At 46.1% G+C, this 17,029-nt stretch overlaps 1 protein-coding gene across 1 annotated transcript in view; it reads left to right on the top strand.

The window, feature by feature from the left end:
* Positions 1-15,930, top strand: part of NLRC5 (NLR family CARD domain containing 5) — a 39,746-nt gene extending 23,816 nt beyond the window's left edge. The window contains exons 27-47 of the mRNA XM_065640921.1: positions 99-182; positions 794-883; positions 1,844-1,909; positions 2,435-2,518; positions 2,595-2,678; positions 3,278-3,364; positions 3,818-3,898; positions 4,458-4,541; positions 4,933-5,016; positions 5,673-5,756; positions 6,415-6,498; positions 6,591-6,674; positions 7,732-7,815; positions 8,177-8,260; positions 9,107-9,190; positions 10,250-10,333; positions 11,281-11,364; positions 11,526-11,609; positions 13,480-13,563; positions 14,673-14,756; positions 15,849-15,930. Of these exons, the coding sequence (XP_065496993.1) occupies positions 99-182; positions 794-883; positions 1,844-1,909; positions 2,435-2,518; positions 2,595-2,678; positions 3,278-3,364; positions 3,818-3,898; positions 4,458-4,541; positions 4,933-5,016; positions 5,673-5,756; positions 6,415-6,498; positions 6,591-6,674; positions 7,732-7,815; positions 8,177-8,260; positions 9,107-9,190; positions 10,250-10,333; positions 11,281-11,364; positions 11,526-11,609; positions 13,480-13,563; positions 14,673-14,756; positions 15,849-15,930 (1,750 nt within the window). The remainder of the gene's footprint in view (positions 1-98; positions 183-793; positions 884-1,843; positions 1,910-2,434; positions 2,519-2,594; positions 2,679-3,277; positions 3,365-3,817; positions 3,899-4,457; positions 4,542-4,932; positions 5,017-5,672; positions 5,757-6,414; positions 6,499-6,590; positions 6,675-7,731; positions 7,816-8,176; positions 8,261-9,106; positions 9,191-10,249; positions 10,334-11,280; positions 11,365-11,525; positions 11,610-13,479; positions 13,564-14,672; positions 14,757-15,848) is intronic.
* The last annotated feature ends 1,099 nt before the right edge of the window (positions 15,931-17,029 follow it).

Consider the following 17,029-nt stretch of genomic DNA (forward strand, 5'->3'; position numbering starts at 1 on the left):
AGCTGCTCGCTCTTTTTTTTTTTTTTTTTTTCCAAAGCTTCTCATTGCTGCTTAAAATGCTGAGTTTTGATTGGCCACCTTGTTCTTCTGCCTTTCAGTCTCTCCAGGAATCAGCTGGGAGATGAAGGCCTGCGGTGCCTCTTGGACCACTTGCATCAAGTACCCATTACCTGTTCCCTCAAGTAAGAAAACAGACTGTGAATGTGAGGTGCCCTAGCAGAAAGGTGTTCATGTGATCCCTCCTGAAACTGGTTGTCATTATTCTTGCCCGCTCGTGCCTTAGGAGGTAAGGTCTGAGGGAGCCATGAGCACAACTCAAGACCTCTAGGCCAAGGTGACTCAGGGTCTGACCCAAAACCTGCTGAAGTAAGTAAAAGTCTTTGTTAGCATCAGCAGGAGATAAGAAGGCCCTGAGTGGGGTGATGTGAAGCAAGTTGAGCCAGTCCCCTGAGTGTTCAGTTCATCACTTTTCTGTGTACATTGTCCTCTTTGAATAACTCGAGGCACACAGATGCTGTGAGCTTTGCTGTGCCCTGCACCAGCCTCTCCCCTCTCTGGTGGGGAAGGAGCAGCTCCAGCAATCAGCAAGAGACAAGTTGCGCTTGCTGTGTCACCCGAGTCATCCGTGCTGTGTCTTGGAGGGGTGTGGTGCATTTAGCACAGCTGAAGGGGCCCAGCACCCCACAAACAGCTCTGCCTTCGGTGCCAACTTGCATTTTGCCTCTGTGGCTGGGAATTCAGGGGACAGCCCTGACTCTTAACACCTGGAAAACCTTCTTTCTCTTCTGTGCAGTCTCAGCCATAATAGGATTTCTCAGGATGGAGTTCTGCAGCTCATAAATGCCTTTGCCACATCTGGAAATACCACTGAAGTTCAAGTCAGGTGTGTGCTTCTCCTCACTAATTTCTGATTCTTCCCTGCATGTTTTCATTATTGTAAAGTTTGTGATCTTTAGGTAATAATGATGAGGGCCACATTTCCAACTACCTTTATGTATAAGTTTATGTCTGTTTCTACTGGACAAACATAGCTGCCAAGGAGGAAGCTAGCAGAACAGTTATTCCGTGGGGTCAAGTTATTTTTGTGTGTAAAAACACAGGTATTCAGCTATACCAATTGTTGTCATGTGTGTATCTGTAAATGAGCCTATTCAGGGCAGGAATCAGCATTTACTCTCTAAAAATGTGGTCCCTAATTCACTTCAGGATGCTGAGATTTCAGAGTGAGTCTGTCGAAAGTGATTTCCAATGTTCTTTACTTGGATTTGCATCTTTATCTCCTTTCCTCTCTGGCAAAAACAACCCACAGGTTCTGGGCTTGTTGTGCTGGCATGAACTGATTTTTTTTTTTTTTTTTTTTTTTTTTCTCCTGGATTCAATTCCCAAGGCTGGGCCGTGCTGCAGATCAGCCCTCATCAGTGTTTATGCTCATGTAGACCAGTTGGTCTGCTGTGAACCCAATTTAACCAGGGTCACTTCCAGTTAAATGTGGGTGCTGGATCTTTTGGCTGGGCTATTCTAAAGCAGATCAGTCTCCTGTTTTAGCTCTCCCCAGAGCCTGACACAGAGCGCAGGGACAGGGGGAGGCAGACAAAAGCAGGGCAGATCAGGATAGCTTCTCCAACCACCAGTGCTGCCTTATGCCAGTTTAGCATTACTGAAGTGTTATTGAAGCATTTCCCTGGGCTGGTTTATTGCCAGGAAGAGATGAACTGGGCTGGGTACCTCAGCTGCCGATGCGCTGTGTTGTTTTGTGCAGTTTGATGTGTTGTTAAATTCGGACCACTGAGAAACATAGTCATTTTCCATTCAAATCTTACACTCATATGTCTTCTCTGTGCAGTTTGTGCTCCAAAGCAACTTTAATCATCAAGTTGACAAGCAGAGATGACCCGAGAAAGATTTTGAGGTAACAACACAGATTTTTTTTTTTTTTTTTTCGTGTGTGTGTGTGTGTGTGATTTCTTTCACAAAGTTGGTGTCCTCTGTCTAGGGATGAGGGAGACAAAACCTTTTGTAGCCCCTAGCTCCTGGCATGGTGATATTTTACACTAATTGGTGGTACATTTCCTCTGATTAACTTTCTGAGACGAGCTTTCTCTTGTCAGAGAAAATCCCACATGCATTTCTCTCATTGCTTCCCCACTGACTGTTCCTCACCCAGGAACCTGTAGGTGTCCCTGCAGTCCCTGTCACAGGACAGGGTGCTACCAAAAGCTGCACCATTACCATACACGTATTCTGTACCAGAACATCTCAACAGATGCTTTTGAAGTGTTACCACAATCTTTTTTGGAAGCTCTGCAAGACGTTTAGGGTTTCGGTGCCATCCTTCTTTGTCTGTGGAGAAACGTTGTGATGCCTGAGATTCCTGTGTCGGAAAGCCTGAACTTTTTGTAAGGAACTAATACTGTTCTCTTTCTCATGCTTTCAGACTTGCTAAGTGCAACTTTCAGCCAGAGCACTTGGAAAAGTTGTGCTTGCTCCTGGAAAAGTTCACTGGTCTGACAGAATACATGTGAGTTAATGGCTGCTTGGACCCATTCGGGTGGGCTCGTTTGTAAGCCATTGATTACAGTCATCTTTGCTTCTAGATCCTCAAATAACAACGTGACAGTCCAAGCTGCAGGAAGACTTTTCCATTCACTGAGGAAAAATCTGGGTCCTCTGAAAATCGGGTACTGTGTCACTGTATTATTTTAGATACTGATCTCAGTCTGGTCTGACCATTTAAGATCTCCTTTCATCAAAAACAACAGTGAACTGTGCTTCTTCCAAAGACAGATCGCATTGGCCTGAGAAATTCCCAGGGTGACTCTAAGTTATTGGTATTTTGGCTTTATGTCCTTGATTCCTACTAAGCATCATGTAAAGCTGCGGCCATAAACTCTGCTGTCTCTGTAGGCCTCTTCCTGCCTTACAAAGAAAGTTCCTAATTCTGAGGAACACATTCCTCCTGTGTCCTCACCAGAGCATCCTGCAGTTCACCTGGGTAATGAAATCTTCATTTCTCCCAAATGCGTTGTGTTAGAGCCCATGGGGCAGGCTCCCCCTCATTGCTGTCAGTGGCAGGTAGGAGGGACGTTGATGTTTGTGTCCTCCTCTGCAGGGAAGCTGGGCCATTTCTCTGTTCTCTGCATCATCTTCCTATATAGACATTCTGATGAGCAAAGCAGCCTTTCCATGTGTGTTAAGAGTACTGAGCACTCAGCTGACAGAGGCAGAGATGGGGCCGTGCATGTAAATAAAGCAGAACTGCCTGTGTTCTGCTTTGCAGCATAGAAGAGCCGTGGGTATGTACAGAAAGTGTCACAAACCTTCTTGACCTGGCTGTCCAGGCCTATGGAAACATTACTGAGATCGCGTAAGTAGCACTTCAAGTTCTGGTATCTTTCAGATAATTTATTTTAGCCTGATACTTTTAAGGAAATGGGATTGAAACCAGCACTTCAAGTTGATCTTCTGTTCTTTATTCACTGTCTCCAGTGCATTTGTAACCTATTAGCCAACTTGAAGCAAGTTTGACCTAAATGTCTGGCAGGTAGAAGTGCTTAGAAGGTTTGTTGTCACACACCTTAGAAAGTTTAGTGGAAAGGAGACCATGTTCCTGGTCTCCCTTGGAAGAAAGGGTGCCCAGATTAGGCTGGCTTTGGAACAAGCTTAAACTGCAAACCCCTTCAGAGATGGATGGTTAGCATTCATGCACCATGATAGTCCTGTCCCACCCGGTCCTCCTGATTTTTCTTACGGAAAACAGCATTTGCTCTCCCTCAAGAGTTCACACTCTTATGATGTTCTCTAATGTTTACCTTTCCAGGATCTGTAAAGATAAACACCTCTTCCAATTAGGCGTAAAGTTCCCACACTGCCTGGAGAAAGTGGAATCAGTTGTTAGCAGGTGAGAAAGTGACCATTTATCATTATTTTCTACTTGTTCTGAAACTCACTGTGGGATGAAAACATACCTTCAGAGTGTCTGAGGCTCTGGTCTCCATGGGTTCAGTCTCAGGGTGCCTCTGTGCCACACATGTGGAAGAAATGTTATTCACGTGCATGTGTTTTTCGGGTCATCTCCTTCATGTCCATACTGGACCTGCACAAGGTAAAAAAGATCTACATCCGTTCCCCACAGGACCAGGAGTGCTCAGGAGACACAAGCACTTTGAAGACTTAAGACATGTTGGCTCCTGCATGAATGTGTGGAGAGAGAACAGCATTGGTGTCTTTTTCCCTTTGTGTAGCTGAAGAAGGTGGCAACTGTCTTCTTGTGCAGTTGGGGAAGGGCTGTGTTTCTCTACACTGGACTGTGCTGTACATGGGATATAGCGGGAGAGCCAAGGATGGGCACTTGCAAAGCTCCGATCTGTTCCTAATCCTGGCCCTAAGGGGCACCAGATGCTGCAGTGGGCATCTGCTGGTCAGCCCCGACAGTCGTGTTGTGTGTTTGTATCCTGCAGACTGAATCTGTACAAGCCAGAAATGAAGCACACTCGCTTCTACCAAAGGGTTTGTGAAAAATGTGCTCAGCTTCAGGAATTGAGGTGAGTTGCCAGGCATCGTAGCGGATTTTTAGGGGAAGAGAGTAGCTTGTTCTTGTGTGTGCAGGAGAGCACACAGCAAGGCAGGAGAGAGGCCAGTGCAAGGTCCCAGTCCCTGCCCTCTGGGTCCCCTACTTAGAGTAGATGGAAAACGGAAAAGACCCGTAGACCTAGTGGCTTCCTGGGGTATCCTTTGAAGACATCTGAATGTCTCCCCTGTGTCATATAACCTGTACTCTCTTATCGTGGCTGGGAACTCCCATGGGACCTTGTCAAGTATCAATGTTGTGACACTTCTTCAGTGTCCCAGCACTGGTGTGCTTTAGTTATGGGCTTGGTGCAGACCTTTTGTCATCAGTGGACATAGCCCAGATATGTTGTTCTGTTCTTGCAGGTGGTCTCATGTTGAGCTCCACAATGATGAAGCAGAAATGCTAGTCAAGATTTTGCTACCTCTTCCAGAGCTGAAGAAGTTTGTGTATGTCCTCAGCTGTGGTCTTTTCCACATCTTTATCGTTTGCTCAACCCTGTGCCTCACCCTGATCCTCTCTGAAACACAATTTGTCTGCAATATGGCCATGGCTCTGTGATCTCTCCTGAGCCACGTGTAGGTTGCAAACTCTACATCTCTCTGCAGTTCATGCTAAAGGTGGTTATAGGGAAACCATGTGCATGGCTTGAGGTTTTTCCTCTTTCCTGTTTCTTGAAGTGAAACTAATTTGAGACTGAAACCTTGGCTCTTGTTTACATTGTAGGTAAGTTTATACCACCCTACCATGTAAAAGAGCTTTTTTTCTGGTATGAATAGCATTCAGTCCTTTTCACGGCCCTCTCCAACTGGCTGTGAGTGACAGGCTGGTAATGGGCATCTCTGCCAGTGAATGCTGGGGGTTGGTTGTTGCAGGCAGAAACTGTTTGATAAATGTACATCCTGTGTTTCAGAGATCTTTCTGAACTGCTCAGTCCTTGTAGTCCTGTACCCAGGAGCTGTGGCAATCTCTCCAAACTCACTGGTCTCTGATGTCTGTGCTGGCTGGGGCTTGGGCTGGGGCAGTGTGCCTGTCAGTGAAATAAACTCCTCTTTCTTGGTGTGTTGAGACCTGACCTTCTGATTTGATCCTTGCTGTTTTACAGGCTGACCTCTAGCAGTATTATGCCAACTGAAATTGATTCCTTGATCACGGGCTTGCAGAATTGCCAGGCCATTGAAGAGCTCAAGTGAGTGTGGTGTTACCAGGCTGTCCAGAGTCTGCCAGGTCTTTCTAGAAGCTTTAGTTAAACTGCAGCCTTGCTTCTGCCTGTACTGGGGACAGAGATAGTTTTCCTGATGGCTGGAGGACTTCACATAGGGAAGAAGCAACAATTCCTTTTTATTTGTAATGAACAATGAGTGAGAGAGACAGAGATCAGTGGTCTGTGGCAGGGAATGTCCAGTGGAGAAATGAAGTGTTTTGGGTAGTGCTTTTTGTATCATGTCCCAGCTGGGTGGCATTGTTTCCCATGCAGCCGTCCCAGAGCCAGCATTTCACTCCTGGAGAGTGATCTGGTGGCCTACAGACAGAGATGGCTTTTCCAGGCAACTTTCTGTTACGAAGTGCAACTGGACCGTGTGTCGCTGTCACGAGAGCTTTGCCACCTTGTGGTCTCCTTGCTCCATGAGGGACTGGGTTCTTACTCTAGCGATCTGTAATTCTCTTGTATTTTATTAGGATCCAAACACGTCCAGTAGAATTGCACTAGGGAACAAAATTGAAAACTATTCACAGGGCAAGAATACACTCCCACTTCTCTTCCACCCTCGTTCTGCTCTGTCCTCTGAGTGCTCACTTGGCTGCCTGTGGGTAGTTAGTTTTTCCTGTGTTATTTCATCTTTTAGCCTGGGCTACATGGAACTCAGCAGCGCTACCATTCCCAAGCTTGTGCGGGGACTTCATGAAATGCCATCTCTGAAGAGGCTTATGTGAGTATGTGACTGCAACTCACCTCTAGCCTAACTTGTGATATTGAATAACACTAACTTAATATCCATTTCCCTGGGGATGTTGTTTCCAGCTTGAACCATAACAGTATTGGTAATGATGGCTGCTCCAGACTCGCCGAAGCCTTGAGGATTATGCACTACATGGAGGAAATCAAGTAAGTTTCTACTTTCTTGCAGTCTCTCATCAGCAGACAGGTGACCACTAGTGCCATCATTTGGAGAGACCCAGATGTGCTTATACATGATGTTGTAACAAAAGCAGGGAGGTTGCAAAGTGCTCATGTGTGAGGTACCTTGGGCTAGAGGAAATCAGAGCTTAATGTTCAGAAGAGGAGAAATTGGTCTAGCTCCACTCTGCTGCAGTCACCTAGAAAATGGATTAAACAGCCTGTGGATTTAGTTCTTCTCTGGAATTCCCGGGATCCAGAACAGAGCCAAAGGCCCATTTCTCTCTTGGGAGAGCCTCAGACCCAGCACTTCCTTGCTCTGAAAAGATCTGAATTTAGAGCCAACCCCAGGCTTGCTCTGCTTTTTCTTTCCTCTCTAGCCAGATTCTGTCCATTCTCCACTGCAGTAGTCTGAAAATAATAACCAGCTGTTGCCTGTCTTGGTAATCTGGCTGAAGTAATTTCCCACCTGTGGCAGTATTCTGACATCAGGCCTGTGAGAAATTACAAGAGTTGACGATGTGGGAACAAGCGTTTGTGGAAAAATACAAGAAGCAAGAACTGTATACTGGTTGATACATTAAGGCCAGAGGGATTGATACAGGACTGATACATCAAGGGCAGGGGGGTAACTTGTGATAGATCAAAAAATGCTTTTATGGTAGCAACTTTGGTGGTAACGCAAAAAATACCTCTTATGTAATGCGTAACTTAGCAATTCAGTAATGCTTGAGCAAGCATCCTAGCAAGTATAAATACAAGCCTGAATTTGTAATAAATATCTCTCATTGGACCTTATTGAGAGTCCGTGCCTCATTCGCTATACCCACCCATTAACAATATCCAGTGATTTTGATTGTTCTTCGCAATTTTTTTATTGCCTTTTTAAGAGCTATTAGTCTTTGATGAGATAGTTGAGACAAGCAGCTCTTTGGTTCTACTGCCAAGGTCAGAGGTATCATCCAGCAGATGGGAGATATTAAATAAGATCTCATACTTTGCCTGACGCTTAGCATTTTCACAGCCTTTCTTCTCTTCTTTAAAGTTTAAGCCACAACAAGATTGGAGATCCAGGCCTGATAAATCTAGCTGCTGTCCTGCCGGCAACGCAAAACCTGAAGAGAATTGAGTGAGTCCCTTAGTTTTGTTTGCAGCAATTTCGGTTATGGCCACAGTTGGTGGGGAAATCAAAAACCTGGAAATGACCTGAACAAAAAAAGCAAACTCCCAGTTCTGTCTGGGAGAGGGAAAACTGCTCCTTCCTGCAGAACTTGCAGGAGCAGGAGTGACTTGGTACTTGACAAAAACACGCTACAAATCTCCAGGCCGTTTTGCAGAGGCCTGTGTCTCTGGACACACCACTGCAGCCCTGTGTGGCCCGTTGCTGCAGTGACCCAGGTCTCCCATCACGCCAGGCAAACAGTGAAATACCTTAAGCTGGAATATTCTGGTTATTTTCAGTCACTGAGAGCCTTGCATGCTTATTTTAGCCTTTCAGGGAACAGTCTCAGTCCTGCTGGAGGGGAAAAGCTGATGGAAGCTCTTGCCTATTGCAAACGCACTGAGGAGCTATTGTAAGTGTGTCATTGCCAATGTCCCTTCAGGAAGGTGGGCAAAAATTAAGGCATAGAAACTAAATCTAATCTGGCTCCAGTAAAGCCAGAATCATTTTTAAGACTGATTCTTCTGAGAACTGGGTAAAAGCTCAGAGCTACATGGGATAGGAATGTGTGGTGCTGGGTGTGGGAGGTTTGGGGATTGCTTGTTCACTGCAGTCTTCTGGAGATTCCCAAGAACCGTACAGCTGAATCTGCAGTTTAATGGCCAGTGTCACAGGTATATGGGCTGTGCAGTGCATGTGTTGCCTATGAAATCAGCATTAGTCTATATGGCTGCAAAAACAGAGGGAAAATGACAAATAGAGGTTTTACTCAGCCAGATTTATTATCAGTCGTTCCATTGCAGACCAGTTTATAGTACAAATGTGCCCCTGCCATATTAAAGAAATAAAATAAGAAGAAAAAATCAGAAAAATTTATTTCTGTTACAGTTAAAATGCTGGAGCTATTCATATATAACCTTCAGATTACAGCATACTGAACTAAGGGCGCATATTAAAAAGTGTGATTTTTGGTGTAATCCAGCTAAGGACAAGCCAGTCAGGAAGGGAGTTCAGTGTGCTGAGAAGTGCAGGTCAGTTTTACTTCCCTGTTTAACTCCTGCTGTAAGATTACAAAACCTCCTTGTTTGTTCCTCCCGCTCCCAGGGTCCTTTGAATTGTGGACATTGGTTCCTTTCAGCACAGTCCCACACACATGTGGGTGAGGAATGGGTGTCACAGATACGTGTGGGTGACACACAGGTGAGAAATGGGACTCTGTAGTTCACTGCCAGTGACATTTCGTTTCTGCTCCTTCTAGACTGTCAAGGAATGTTTTTGGAGACAAGACGGCAGTGAAACTTGCCCTCTGTCTGCCTCACATGACCAACCTCAAGATCCTGCAGTAAGTGTCAGCCTCTGCCCCAGAAAAGCTGGATGTCCCGGGGGTATGTGGGGTGGTTGAGAGAAGGCATGGAAGCAGGCGTGGGCTGCAGTGGTGCACTGGTCTCTCATTTAGATGTTATTTTAAGTGTCTCGGGATTGAGAAACCCTCTGCAGTTACTCTGCTGCATCAAGTCACATTAGCTATTCTTGTACAACTTTAGAGATGAACCAGGCATTGTATATACAGTAAAATAACCCTTAACATTGGTTTTGAGTGTGTGAGCTTCTAATGCTTCTGGCTGTCTTCTTGTTCTGGTGTAATGTAAGCATAAATATGAGCACCTTTTTGTGGTCCTTCACTGTTTTGTGCAGGCACCTCTGGGTATTTTTTGACCCTGAAGTCAGTGGTGTTACATTTTTAAAACTTTTGTGGGAGTCCTTCCAGGGCTCTAGCATGTAGGACATTCTCATACTGTTTTACAGTAGCAAAGTGAGAAATTGGTGAGCTAGAAGAGCTCACTAGGCTCAGCCTAGTGGTGCATTTTCCAGCCTGTGCCTAAGGCATCATCAAAAGATATCTTAGAAAAGGAATCCCAGTGGAGAGAGACTTCAGTCCTCTGGGTAGGTTCTTGTCTTCACTGGAAAGGTGTTGGGAAATCTGCAAACACGAGGTCCCATCCACACTTTTTCTCAAGACAGTTCCTCACTCGTCTCAAACCAATCCCATGTGCTCAGAGCTGGAGGCAAACTCCAGTGGTGCTGTGCAGCCTTTGCTTTTGCAGTGACTGTGCTTCTTGTTGTGAGCGTTGACAAATCCACTCAACTTGCACGTCCTCGGGACCAAGTGTCGTTGACAGCAACAGGAGCTATGTGACGTGCTGGCCACAGTGCTGGCCCCCACTGTTGCCTCCCTGTTTTCCAAGCCCCTTTGTTAAGACTAACCCACAAGGATCTCAGGTTATTACCAGCACCAGGCACTGATTCAAAGATGTAGCAGTTTTCTTGGCAAGTTAAACATGAGCTTTTGTTACAGCTTTATTCTAAAATAATCCTCCAGTGCTTATGTTTCTTTTGTTAGCTTGCAGAACAATAACATTGGACCAGCAGGAGGGATGGAGCTGGCCACAGCCCTGGTGGCCTGTGAGCTGCTGGAAGAAATCAGGTAAGGCCATGGCAGATGCGCTTGGGATGGTGCCAGATGTATGAGCTGGTATCACTCTCCAGGTGGGAGTCGTTTCAGCTCACAGGCCTGAGACTGTCATGTAGGCTTTGTCCGTGCTCAAGGTGACTCTGCACAGGACAATCCTTCCACCTGTCCTCGATGCTCTTTGTAGGATGAGAGGAGACGCTCTCTGAAGGCCACTACAGTGCACTGCCTGTGGGGCAGCTTAGATCACTTTAGATGTTAAACCTTGTCTGCCAGTGTTGTTGGCTGGGATTTGTGTAACCACCTGCTTTTGAACTACTGTATGTGGTAACCTGGGGAGTGACAGAATTTCTAAATAGGGAACTGAAAGAATGGAGGCGAGGTGAATTAACTCTTCCTGCTGGACCCTTGATGCCGTTTATTGTTAAATAACAAGATAAATCAGGGTGTTGGTCATTTGGGTGTGAGATGTGTTAGAGTATGGGAGGTATTGCCATGGCCTGTGTTTGCTGGTGGGTGAGAAAAGAGCAGCAAAACCTGGTAAAGGCTGGAAACTGCTGCCCCCTGAGCTTTTGAGAGCCGTATATTCTTCCGACTCTCCCTTACCATCATTTCTTTTCAGTCACGCCAGCTATTAACTCCAGTATAACTTCTTATTTCCCATTTCCCATGCAACACACAATGTGCTGCAGGCCTGTCCATCTTAGCCACTGGCATAACCCCACCTCACTGTCTGCAAGCAATTCACTGCTGAATGGACTCATGAGTTAGAGTGGGCCTGTCATTCCCATTTTACCAAGCCGTGTGCCAATCTGGGCTGTCCCGGCTGTCCAGAGTCCTCTCTTAATCTGAGTACTAGTTATTGACTTGCTAGTTTGCATAGTTACGTTTTGGTGGTGACTTTTCTCTGACTGCACCCGCTTTTTCTGTGGCCACTCAAAGCTTTTCCATTGCTCTTACAGTTTATCAGAAAATGACCTTGGAGAAGGGAGTATCCGTGCCCTGTCCGAGGGGCTGCCCTGCTTCCAACACCTCCGGAGGATTGAGTGAGTACCAGGGTGCCGACCGCTGCCGGGCAGAGTGTGGCTGGTTTGGCTTGTGGCATTGCCAGGGCGGCAGCGCAGCAGACGGTGCCGGTGCCGTATTCCCCACCGGTTCTGACACCAGCACATTGTGCCCTCTGTTTTTTCTCTCCCTGCTTCTTCAGCTTGAAACTCTGTGGAATCACTGATGATGCTTCAAAATCACTTTCTCACGGCTTCCAACAATGCCCTTCCATGGAGGAGATAACGTGAGTGTGGGAATGGATGGGGAGACCCTTCAACACATAGGTCACTCTCGTTTCAATGTGTGCTCTTATTTTCAACTGCAGTACATTTCTGATCCTGCTAAATACTTATTGATACTTACCACTAAGTACTCGTACTAGTAATTTACTAATTGACGAAATTCACTGCTAATTTTTTTTTGGTATAACTAACAACTTAATGGAAGCTGAATATGAAGAACTGAACAGAATATGGAGGAAAACACTCATCTTCAAGCTCTGCCCATTGTCCTTGGTCTTCTGGCATCTGCTTTGTGAGGCAGGACAAATTCCCCATCTTGTTCTCCGTGGTCCAAGTTTTGCCTCCATTTTTTTAGAAGGTGGCCACAGTTGGCTCTCAGAGCAGAGCAGGAGCTTCTCTGTGCAATTGTAGAGGCTGAATTGAGAACTCAGAGCAGAGTGAGTTCAGCCTGGAGATGAACAGGGTGTCCCACCAGCTGCAGTCTTGCTCTCCACACTGGAATAAAATGGGTTGCTCTGAGGCGTGGATGTTTAACATGTTTTCAATAAACAGCAGAGATGGGCTAACTACCTTCTGATGTGTCTTCACCTGCACAAGAGAACCTCAGTGAGAAACTTGCTGGCTCCTTAGTAATCTCTGCTGTGGCCAGCTGGGTGACACGCGATTGTCATGCTACTCTTATGTGCTTCAGTTCTGCAAAGTACGTGTGGATGGTTTGAATGAAATGATACCTGGGTCAAAAGTCCACCAGACTTTCCTTGCCTTCCTCCTGAAGGTATTTGTGCGGAGATCACAGATCTCTTAGGACTCAGGGGATTAGGTCAAAGCCAGGATTTTATTCTCAGGCTCATGAGAGGTCTGGCAAGAATACAGTGGAGGAATGGGATGAGTAAAGCAATATTCAGTGCACAGGCGTGTCACTCATAGCTTGGCACTAAGAATAGTTAATCATGTGAGGAGTTACTACTCTGTATTACTAACAGATAGGCAGGTTCTCCTTCAACAGCAGTGTTAGGAGGGGTCTTGTCTTATCAGTGGAGGCACATGTGAGTTCTGTCATTGGGAAAGCTGAGTGACACAGCGAGGAATATGCTGATACCCATGAAATCCCAGAACAAGCTGTGAACTTGTTTGATGGAAGGCCCCAATTCTTGAGCTGGATCCTGTCCTTTTTTTTTTTTTTTTTTTTTGGCTCCTATGCATGATACAGAAATTCTGGAGTTCCTCAGACATGGGTAGAGGAATGTCTCTGTGGGGTGGCCCTAGGATCATTTAGCTGAGTGGTGTAGTGAAGCACTGATGGTGCTGTGTTAAGTTTTTGTTTCCCAGGTGAGAGGGGAATGGCTGGGCTGTTCAGCCAGTGGAAAAGAAAGGATCTGAAGAATTTTCTCACTTGCTCACTTGCCAGAAAGTCAAAACCCCAGCCTTTCAAGAGCCCTGTGTGCTATCCTTTGAAAGAGCTCAGGGTCAAAAGGCAGCTTTAAGAGCAGGTCGGAGAGGCACCTTAGCTGCTGCAATAGCTTAACACTATCAGCACAAGGAAGTGTCGTCCTGGGTAAAGCTGTGTGCTCAGCAGCCTTTTCCATCTTTCACATCTCGTTCCCTGGGCCTGCAAGACACTGGAGACAACCACAGTCCCCAGGCTCTGTGGGAACACTCTCTAGTGTCTTACCATACATGAAAATATGTGGTGAAACTGAGGAAAATCCGCAACATTAAGCTTGTAAATGAGGGGAACGTTTACCTGCCATGATAAGAGGGCAATAAGCTCTTGTAAACAGGCTAATCTGTGAGGGAGTTGTATCACAGCGCCGCTGTTCTTCCCTTGTGTTTATTGACTGACTCACAGTTCGGATTTCTTGTCTGTCTTAGACTGTCTTGGAACACCCTTGGTGACAGAGGAGCCCGAGAGTTGGCCAGTGCTCTCACAGAGATGGAAAAGCTGAAGATGTTAGAGTGAGTACAGCCCTGAGAGCAACCCTAGGAAGAAGATTGTTTTTCTGTCCTTGAGCCTTCAAGCACAGCACATCCAACAAGGGGAGGGATGTTAGGAACAGCAGACAGGCTTTCGCAGCTCAAATCCTTGCTAAGCGTTCTTGCTGCACACACATAGGGCCAGCCTTGCCTGGGTGATACACAGTGGAGAGGCATGCTTTTATTTAAGATGTTTGCAGGGTGGGTATCTAACCAGAAGCTAGTCTGTGAAGGCCTCTTGTTTGAATCAGGGAAGACAAACTGCTGTTTCTAGAACACAACTCATATCACCTAATAACCTCAGATGAGCTGCTTCCTGCAAACTTCACTGTCTGGGATGGTCTAGATGGGTACCATGTTCAGAGAGCCTTCCTTTGTGAAAGCCTGCAGCAAGGCAACAAATCCATCCCCAGGATAGAGCAGCCAAATTGTGGGTGTTGGGGCGTAGGAGCCCACAGGAATCTCAGATGCAGCTGGATCTGCAGTGCAACCAGCAGCTGGGGTCAGTGTCACCAGCTCATGCGCTGGCCTGGCAGCATCACAACCCAGCCCTGTTCCATGAAAGAGACCATCATGTTCTGCTCAAGAGCTGCTCATGGAGCTTTCCTCGCCTTGGCCCTTTGGAATACACTGTTTGTGTCCTCCATCTCTCAGCTGTGTGAAAATATTAATCTGTGGGTCGTAGGGTGAGGAACTGAATTTTGTTTGCCTTGAGCAAGGAAACTACACAGTGGAGCCTGGCTGATTTACAGGTACAAGCAGGACGGTTGTGTCTGAGGCAGGAGAAGTTGTTACTAGCATTTTCTGGCACCAAGCTCATGGTGGGATCCATTAGAGTGCTGGAAGGGCAAGAGATGAGCTTACAAATCCTGTTGCTAGAAGGAGGTTGCAGGGAGCAGTGCACACATGCTTCTTGCATATATATGGCCACAGTAATAACAAGGTAAGGCTGATGTAAGTTATATGGTATTGCTGTGCTTGTGCAAAGTGTAGCTCTTCTGAGGCAGGAGAAGAAGCCAGTGATTATTCTGCTGTTTTCCACTCGTAATTTGCTTATGGATTTTAAAACTCTCTCTTTGTTTTTAAAACAGTCTGGAGAAGAATCGCATTGGCACCTGTGGGGCCACAAAGCTAGCAGAGGAACTTGCCAAGTGTCCGGAAATTCAGTCCATAAGGTGAGCAGGTGTCATGGAGCTCTGTGGCTGGTATTGGCTCAGCAAGGAAAGTCAGGGTGACTAGTTTTGAGGCAGACGTGACCAATGCTGGCCTGCTCCCCTGGGTTAGCTGGCAGGGAATAGAATATTGCGGGGGATGCAGACGCAAGCCAAGTTAGTTGAAGGTTTTCTAGGCCAGCTCCACCCCCTCAGAAAGTCCTGAGAAAAAGGGGCAGGTGAGCTTACTGGCATTAAATGTGGCAAAAATGAAAACCCAGTTGTATAATGTCCCCATCAGGAAGTTTTTTGCTTTTTTTCCTGTAAGTTTTCTTCTATTACATCTGGTTTCACTTTTAAGATACATTCCTGCCCTGTCGCACTCTTTGGACACCTGATTTTCCTGCTCTTTGTCACTGCTTCTCCAAACCCTGCGTATCAAACTCCACTAGAAAACCCTTGTAAGGAGAGACCCATTCATCCTTCACTCATTTGAAAAGTCACTCTTCTGAGAGCATCTCTGATACCTTTCTGGTAACACAGGTCTAAGAGCCAAGTGTCTGCCTCCTACGTGACCTGTCTCTTTGACCCAAAACAGGCTCTGCCTTCCCCAGTAGTGAGAGCAGCCCAAGAGCAACCACTGAGGAATGTTTCTGGTCCTGGCTGTATCTTGGGGCCCATATGTGCTTGTTCAGAGTGGGCACAGCACAGCACGCAGTCCGTCTGACTCCCTGGAGCGCTCTGCTTTACAAGATACAGGCCCAGTATGGGAAACTTTTGGGTAGGCTCCGCTAGATGAGGTAGATGAAGAAGGGTGGCTCACGTAAATCGGATTGCTTGTATGTGACTGAGTTCTTCCTCTGCTTTCTGAGCTCCTAGTGGCCTGAGGGCTTTCCAAAGCCTTAATCTCTCTCCCAAGGCAGGTGAGTCTGTCTCAGTGGGCAGGCAGCTGCCCGGTTGCTGCTGTCTCGCTGAGGTATGGCCGTGCCTTGCTCCTGTCTCACTGTTGGACCTACTTTGGTGAAAACCCAAAGCTGCCTCTTCCGCTGTCTTCGCTGTACCACCTCCTCGCTCACTGCACCTAGTCCTACAGTAACACGTGTTCTCCCATTGTAGGTTGTGGGACAATCCGGTGCCCAAGGGCCTCGCTCAGAATTTGACAAGCCAAGACCCAAGACTCTGTTTCTCCTTCTACTAGCAAAGAAGAGCCCTCGCCTGACTAGGAATTGCTCACTGTCTCACACTGCTCTCAGAAATTGCACTGAAGAACCCAAGAGATCAAATTTCCTACAATTAAAAACTGTAACTATTTGGTCTTCCTTCGTTGCACTGAACCGTGTGAACACTTTGTGGTGGTTTGTTTCTTGTGAGCTTTTCTTGTGCAGAAAAGCAAAATACTGTAAAGAATCGCTGCTGAGCAGGCAGTGTTCTTGCTGTAAAAACATTGAAACTCTCTCCAGGAGGATGAGATGCATCTACTCAGGCATTCAGAAAGCCAACAGAGTATTTAATTATCTTTAATTAAGATTACAACATCTACAGGGTATTCCAATAAAAGAATGCATATCCTCCAGGAGAGGATGTAAAATTATTTATAAAACTGTAAAATGTTGACCCTGTTACAAATGCACTCAAGCTGTTTGAAAATTGTCAATAACTGTGTGTGAAATACCTCTGTGATTTTTAGGCAAGCACTGGCTACATGTATTTTTGTTTGCTTCATAGCAGGCTTCTTTTCATACAAAATTGCCTCAGTTTCCTAGTGGAAACTTCAGGACTTTCGAAATCTCAAATCATTCCCCCCAAATAGTATTTGTACTGTGATAACGTGGAAAGGCTGATGTCACCAGAAATTTCACTGAGAAACTTTAAAGCACTGAGGTTGTAAAACAATTTGTAAGAAAACTGACTATTATCTGTGAGATGTGCACTACTGAGTATTTTCACGTGGGGCTTTGGTAGACCTTTGTGAGTTTTTGGAAGATTTGATTGTACTCTTCGAGGTGAAGCGAGGGGTCAGTTAGCTTGAAACATTGACCACATGGAAGATCCTTCAAGCCTCTACCATCCTCTGAATCCCAAACCCTCCGTGTTGCTGGGTGATGGATGTTGGACCTGTGAGAACTGGAGGGAGAAGATCCCAGATAGCAAGTTGGCTGCTCAGTGCGGGAGACAGACTTCAGCTGCCCCTCGTATGTGTGGAACGCCAGCTTGCATCCTTCTATTATTTAACTTGTTTTATCATGTTTTCCTTATGTGTAAATATTTAATCCTTGTGGTGGGTTTATTTATGGACT

This window comes from Caloenas nicobarica, chromosome 9 (genome assembly GCF_036013445.1).
Source record: "Caloenas nicobarica isolate bCalNic1 chromosome 9, bCalNic1.hap1, whole genome shotgun sequence".
NCBI lineage: Eukaryota > Metazoa > Chordata > Aves > Columbiformes > Columbidae > Caloenas > Caloenas nicobarica.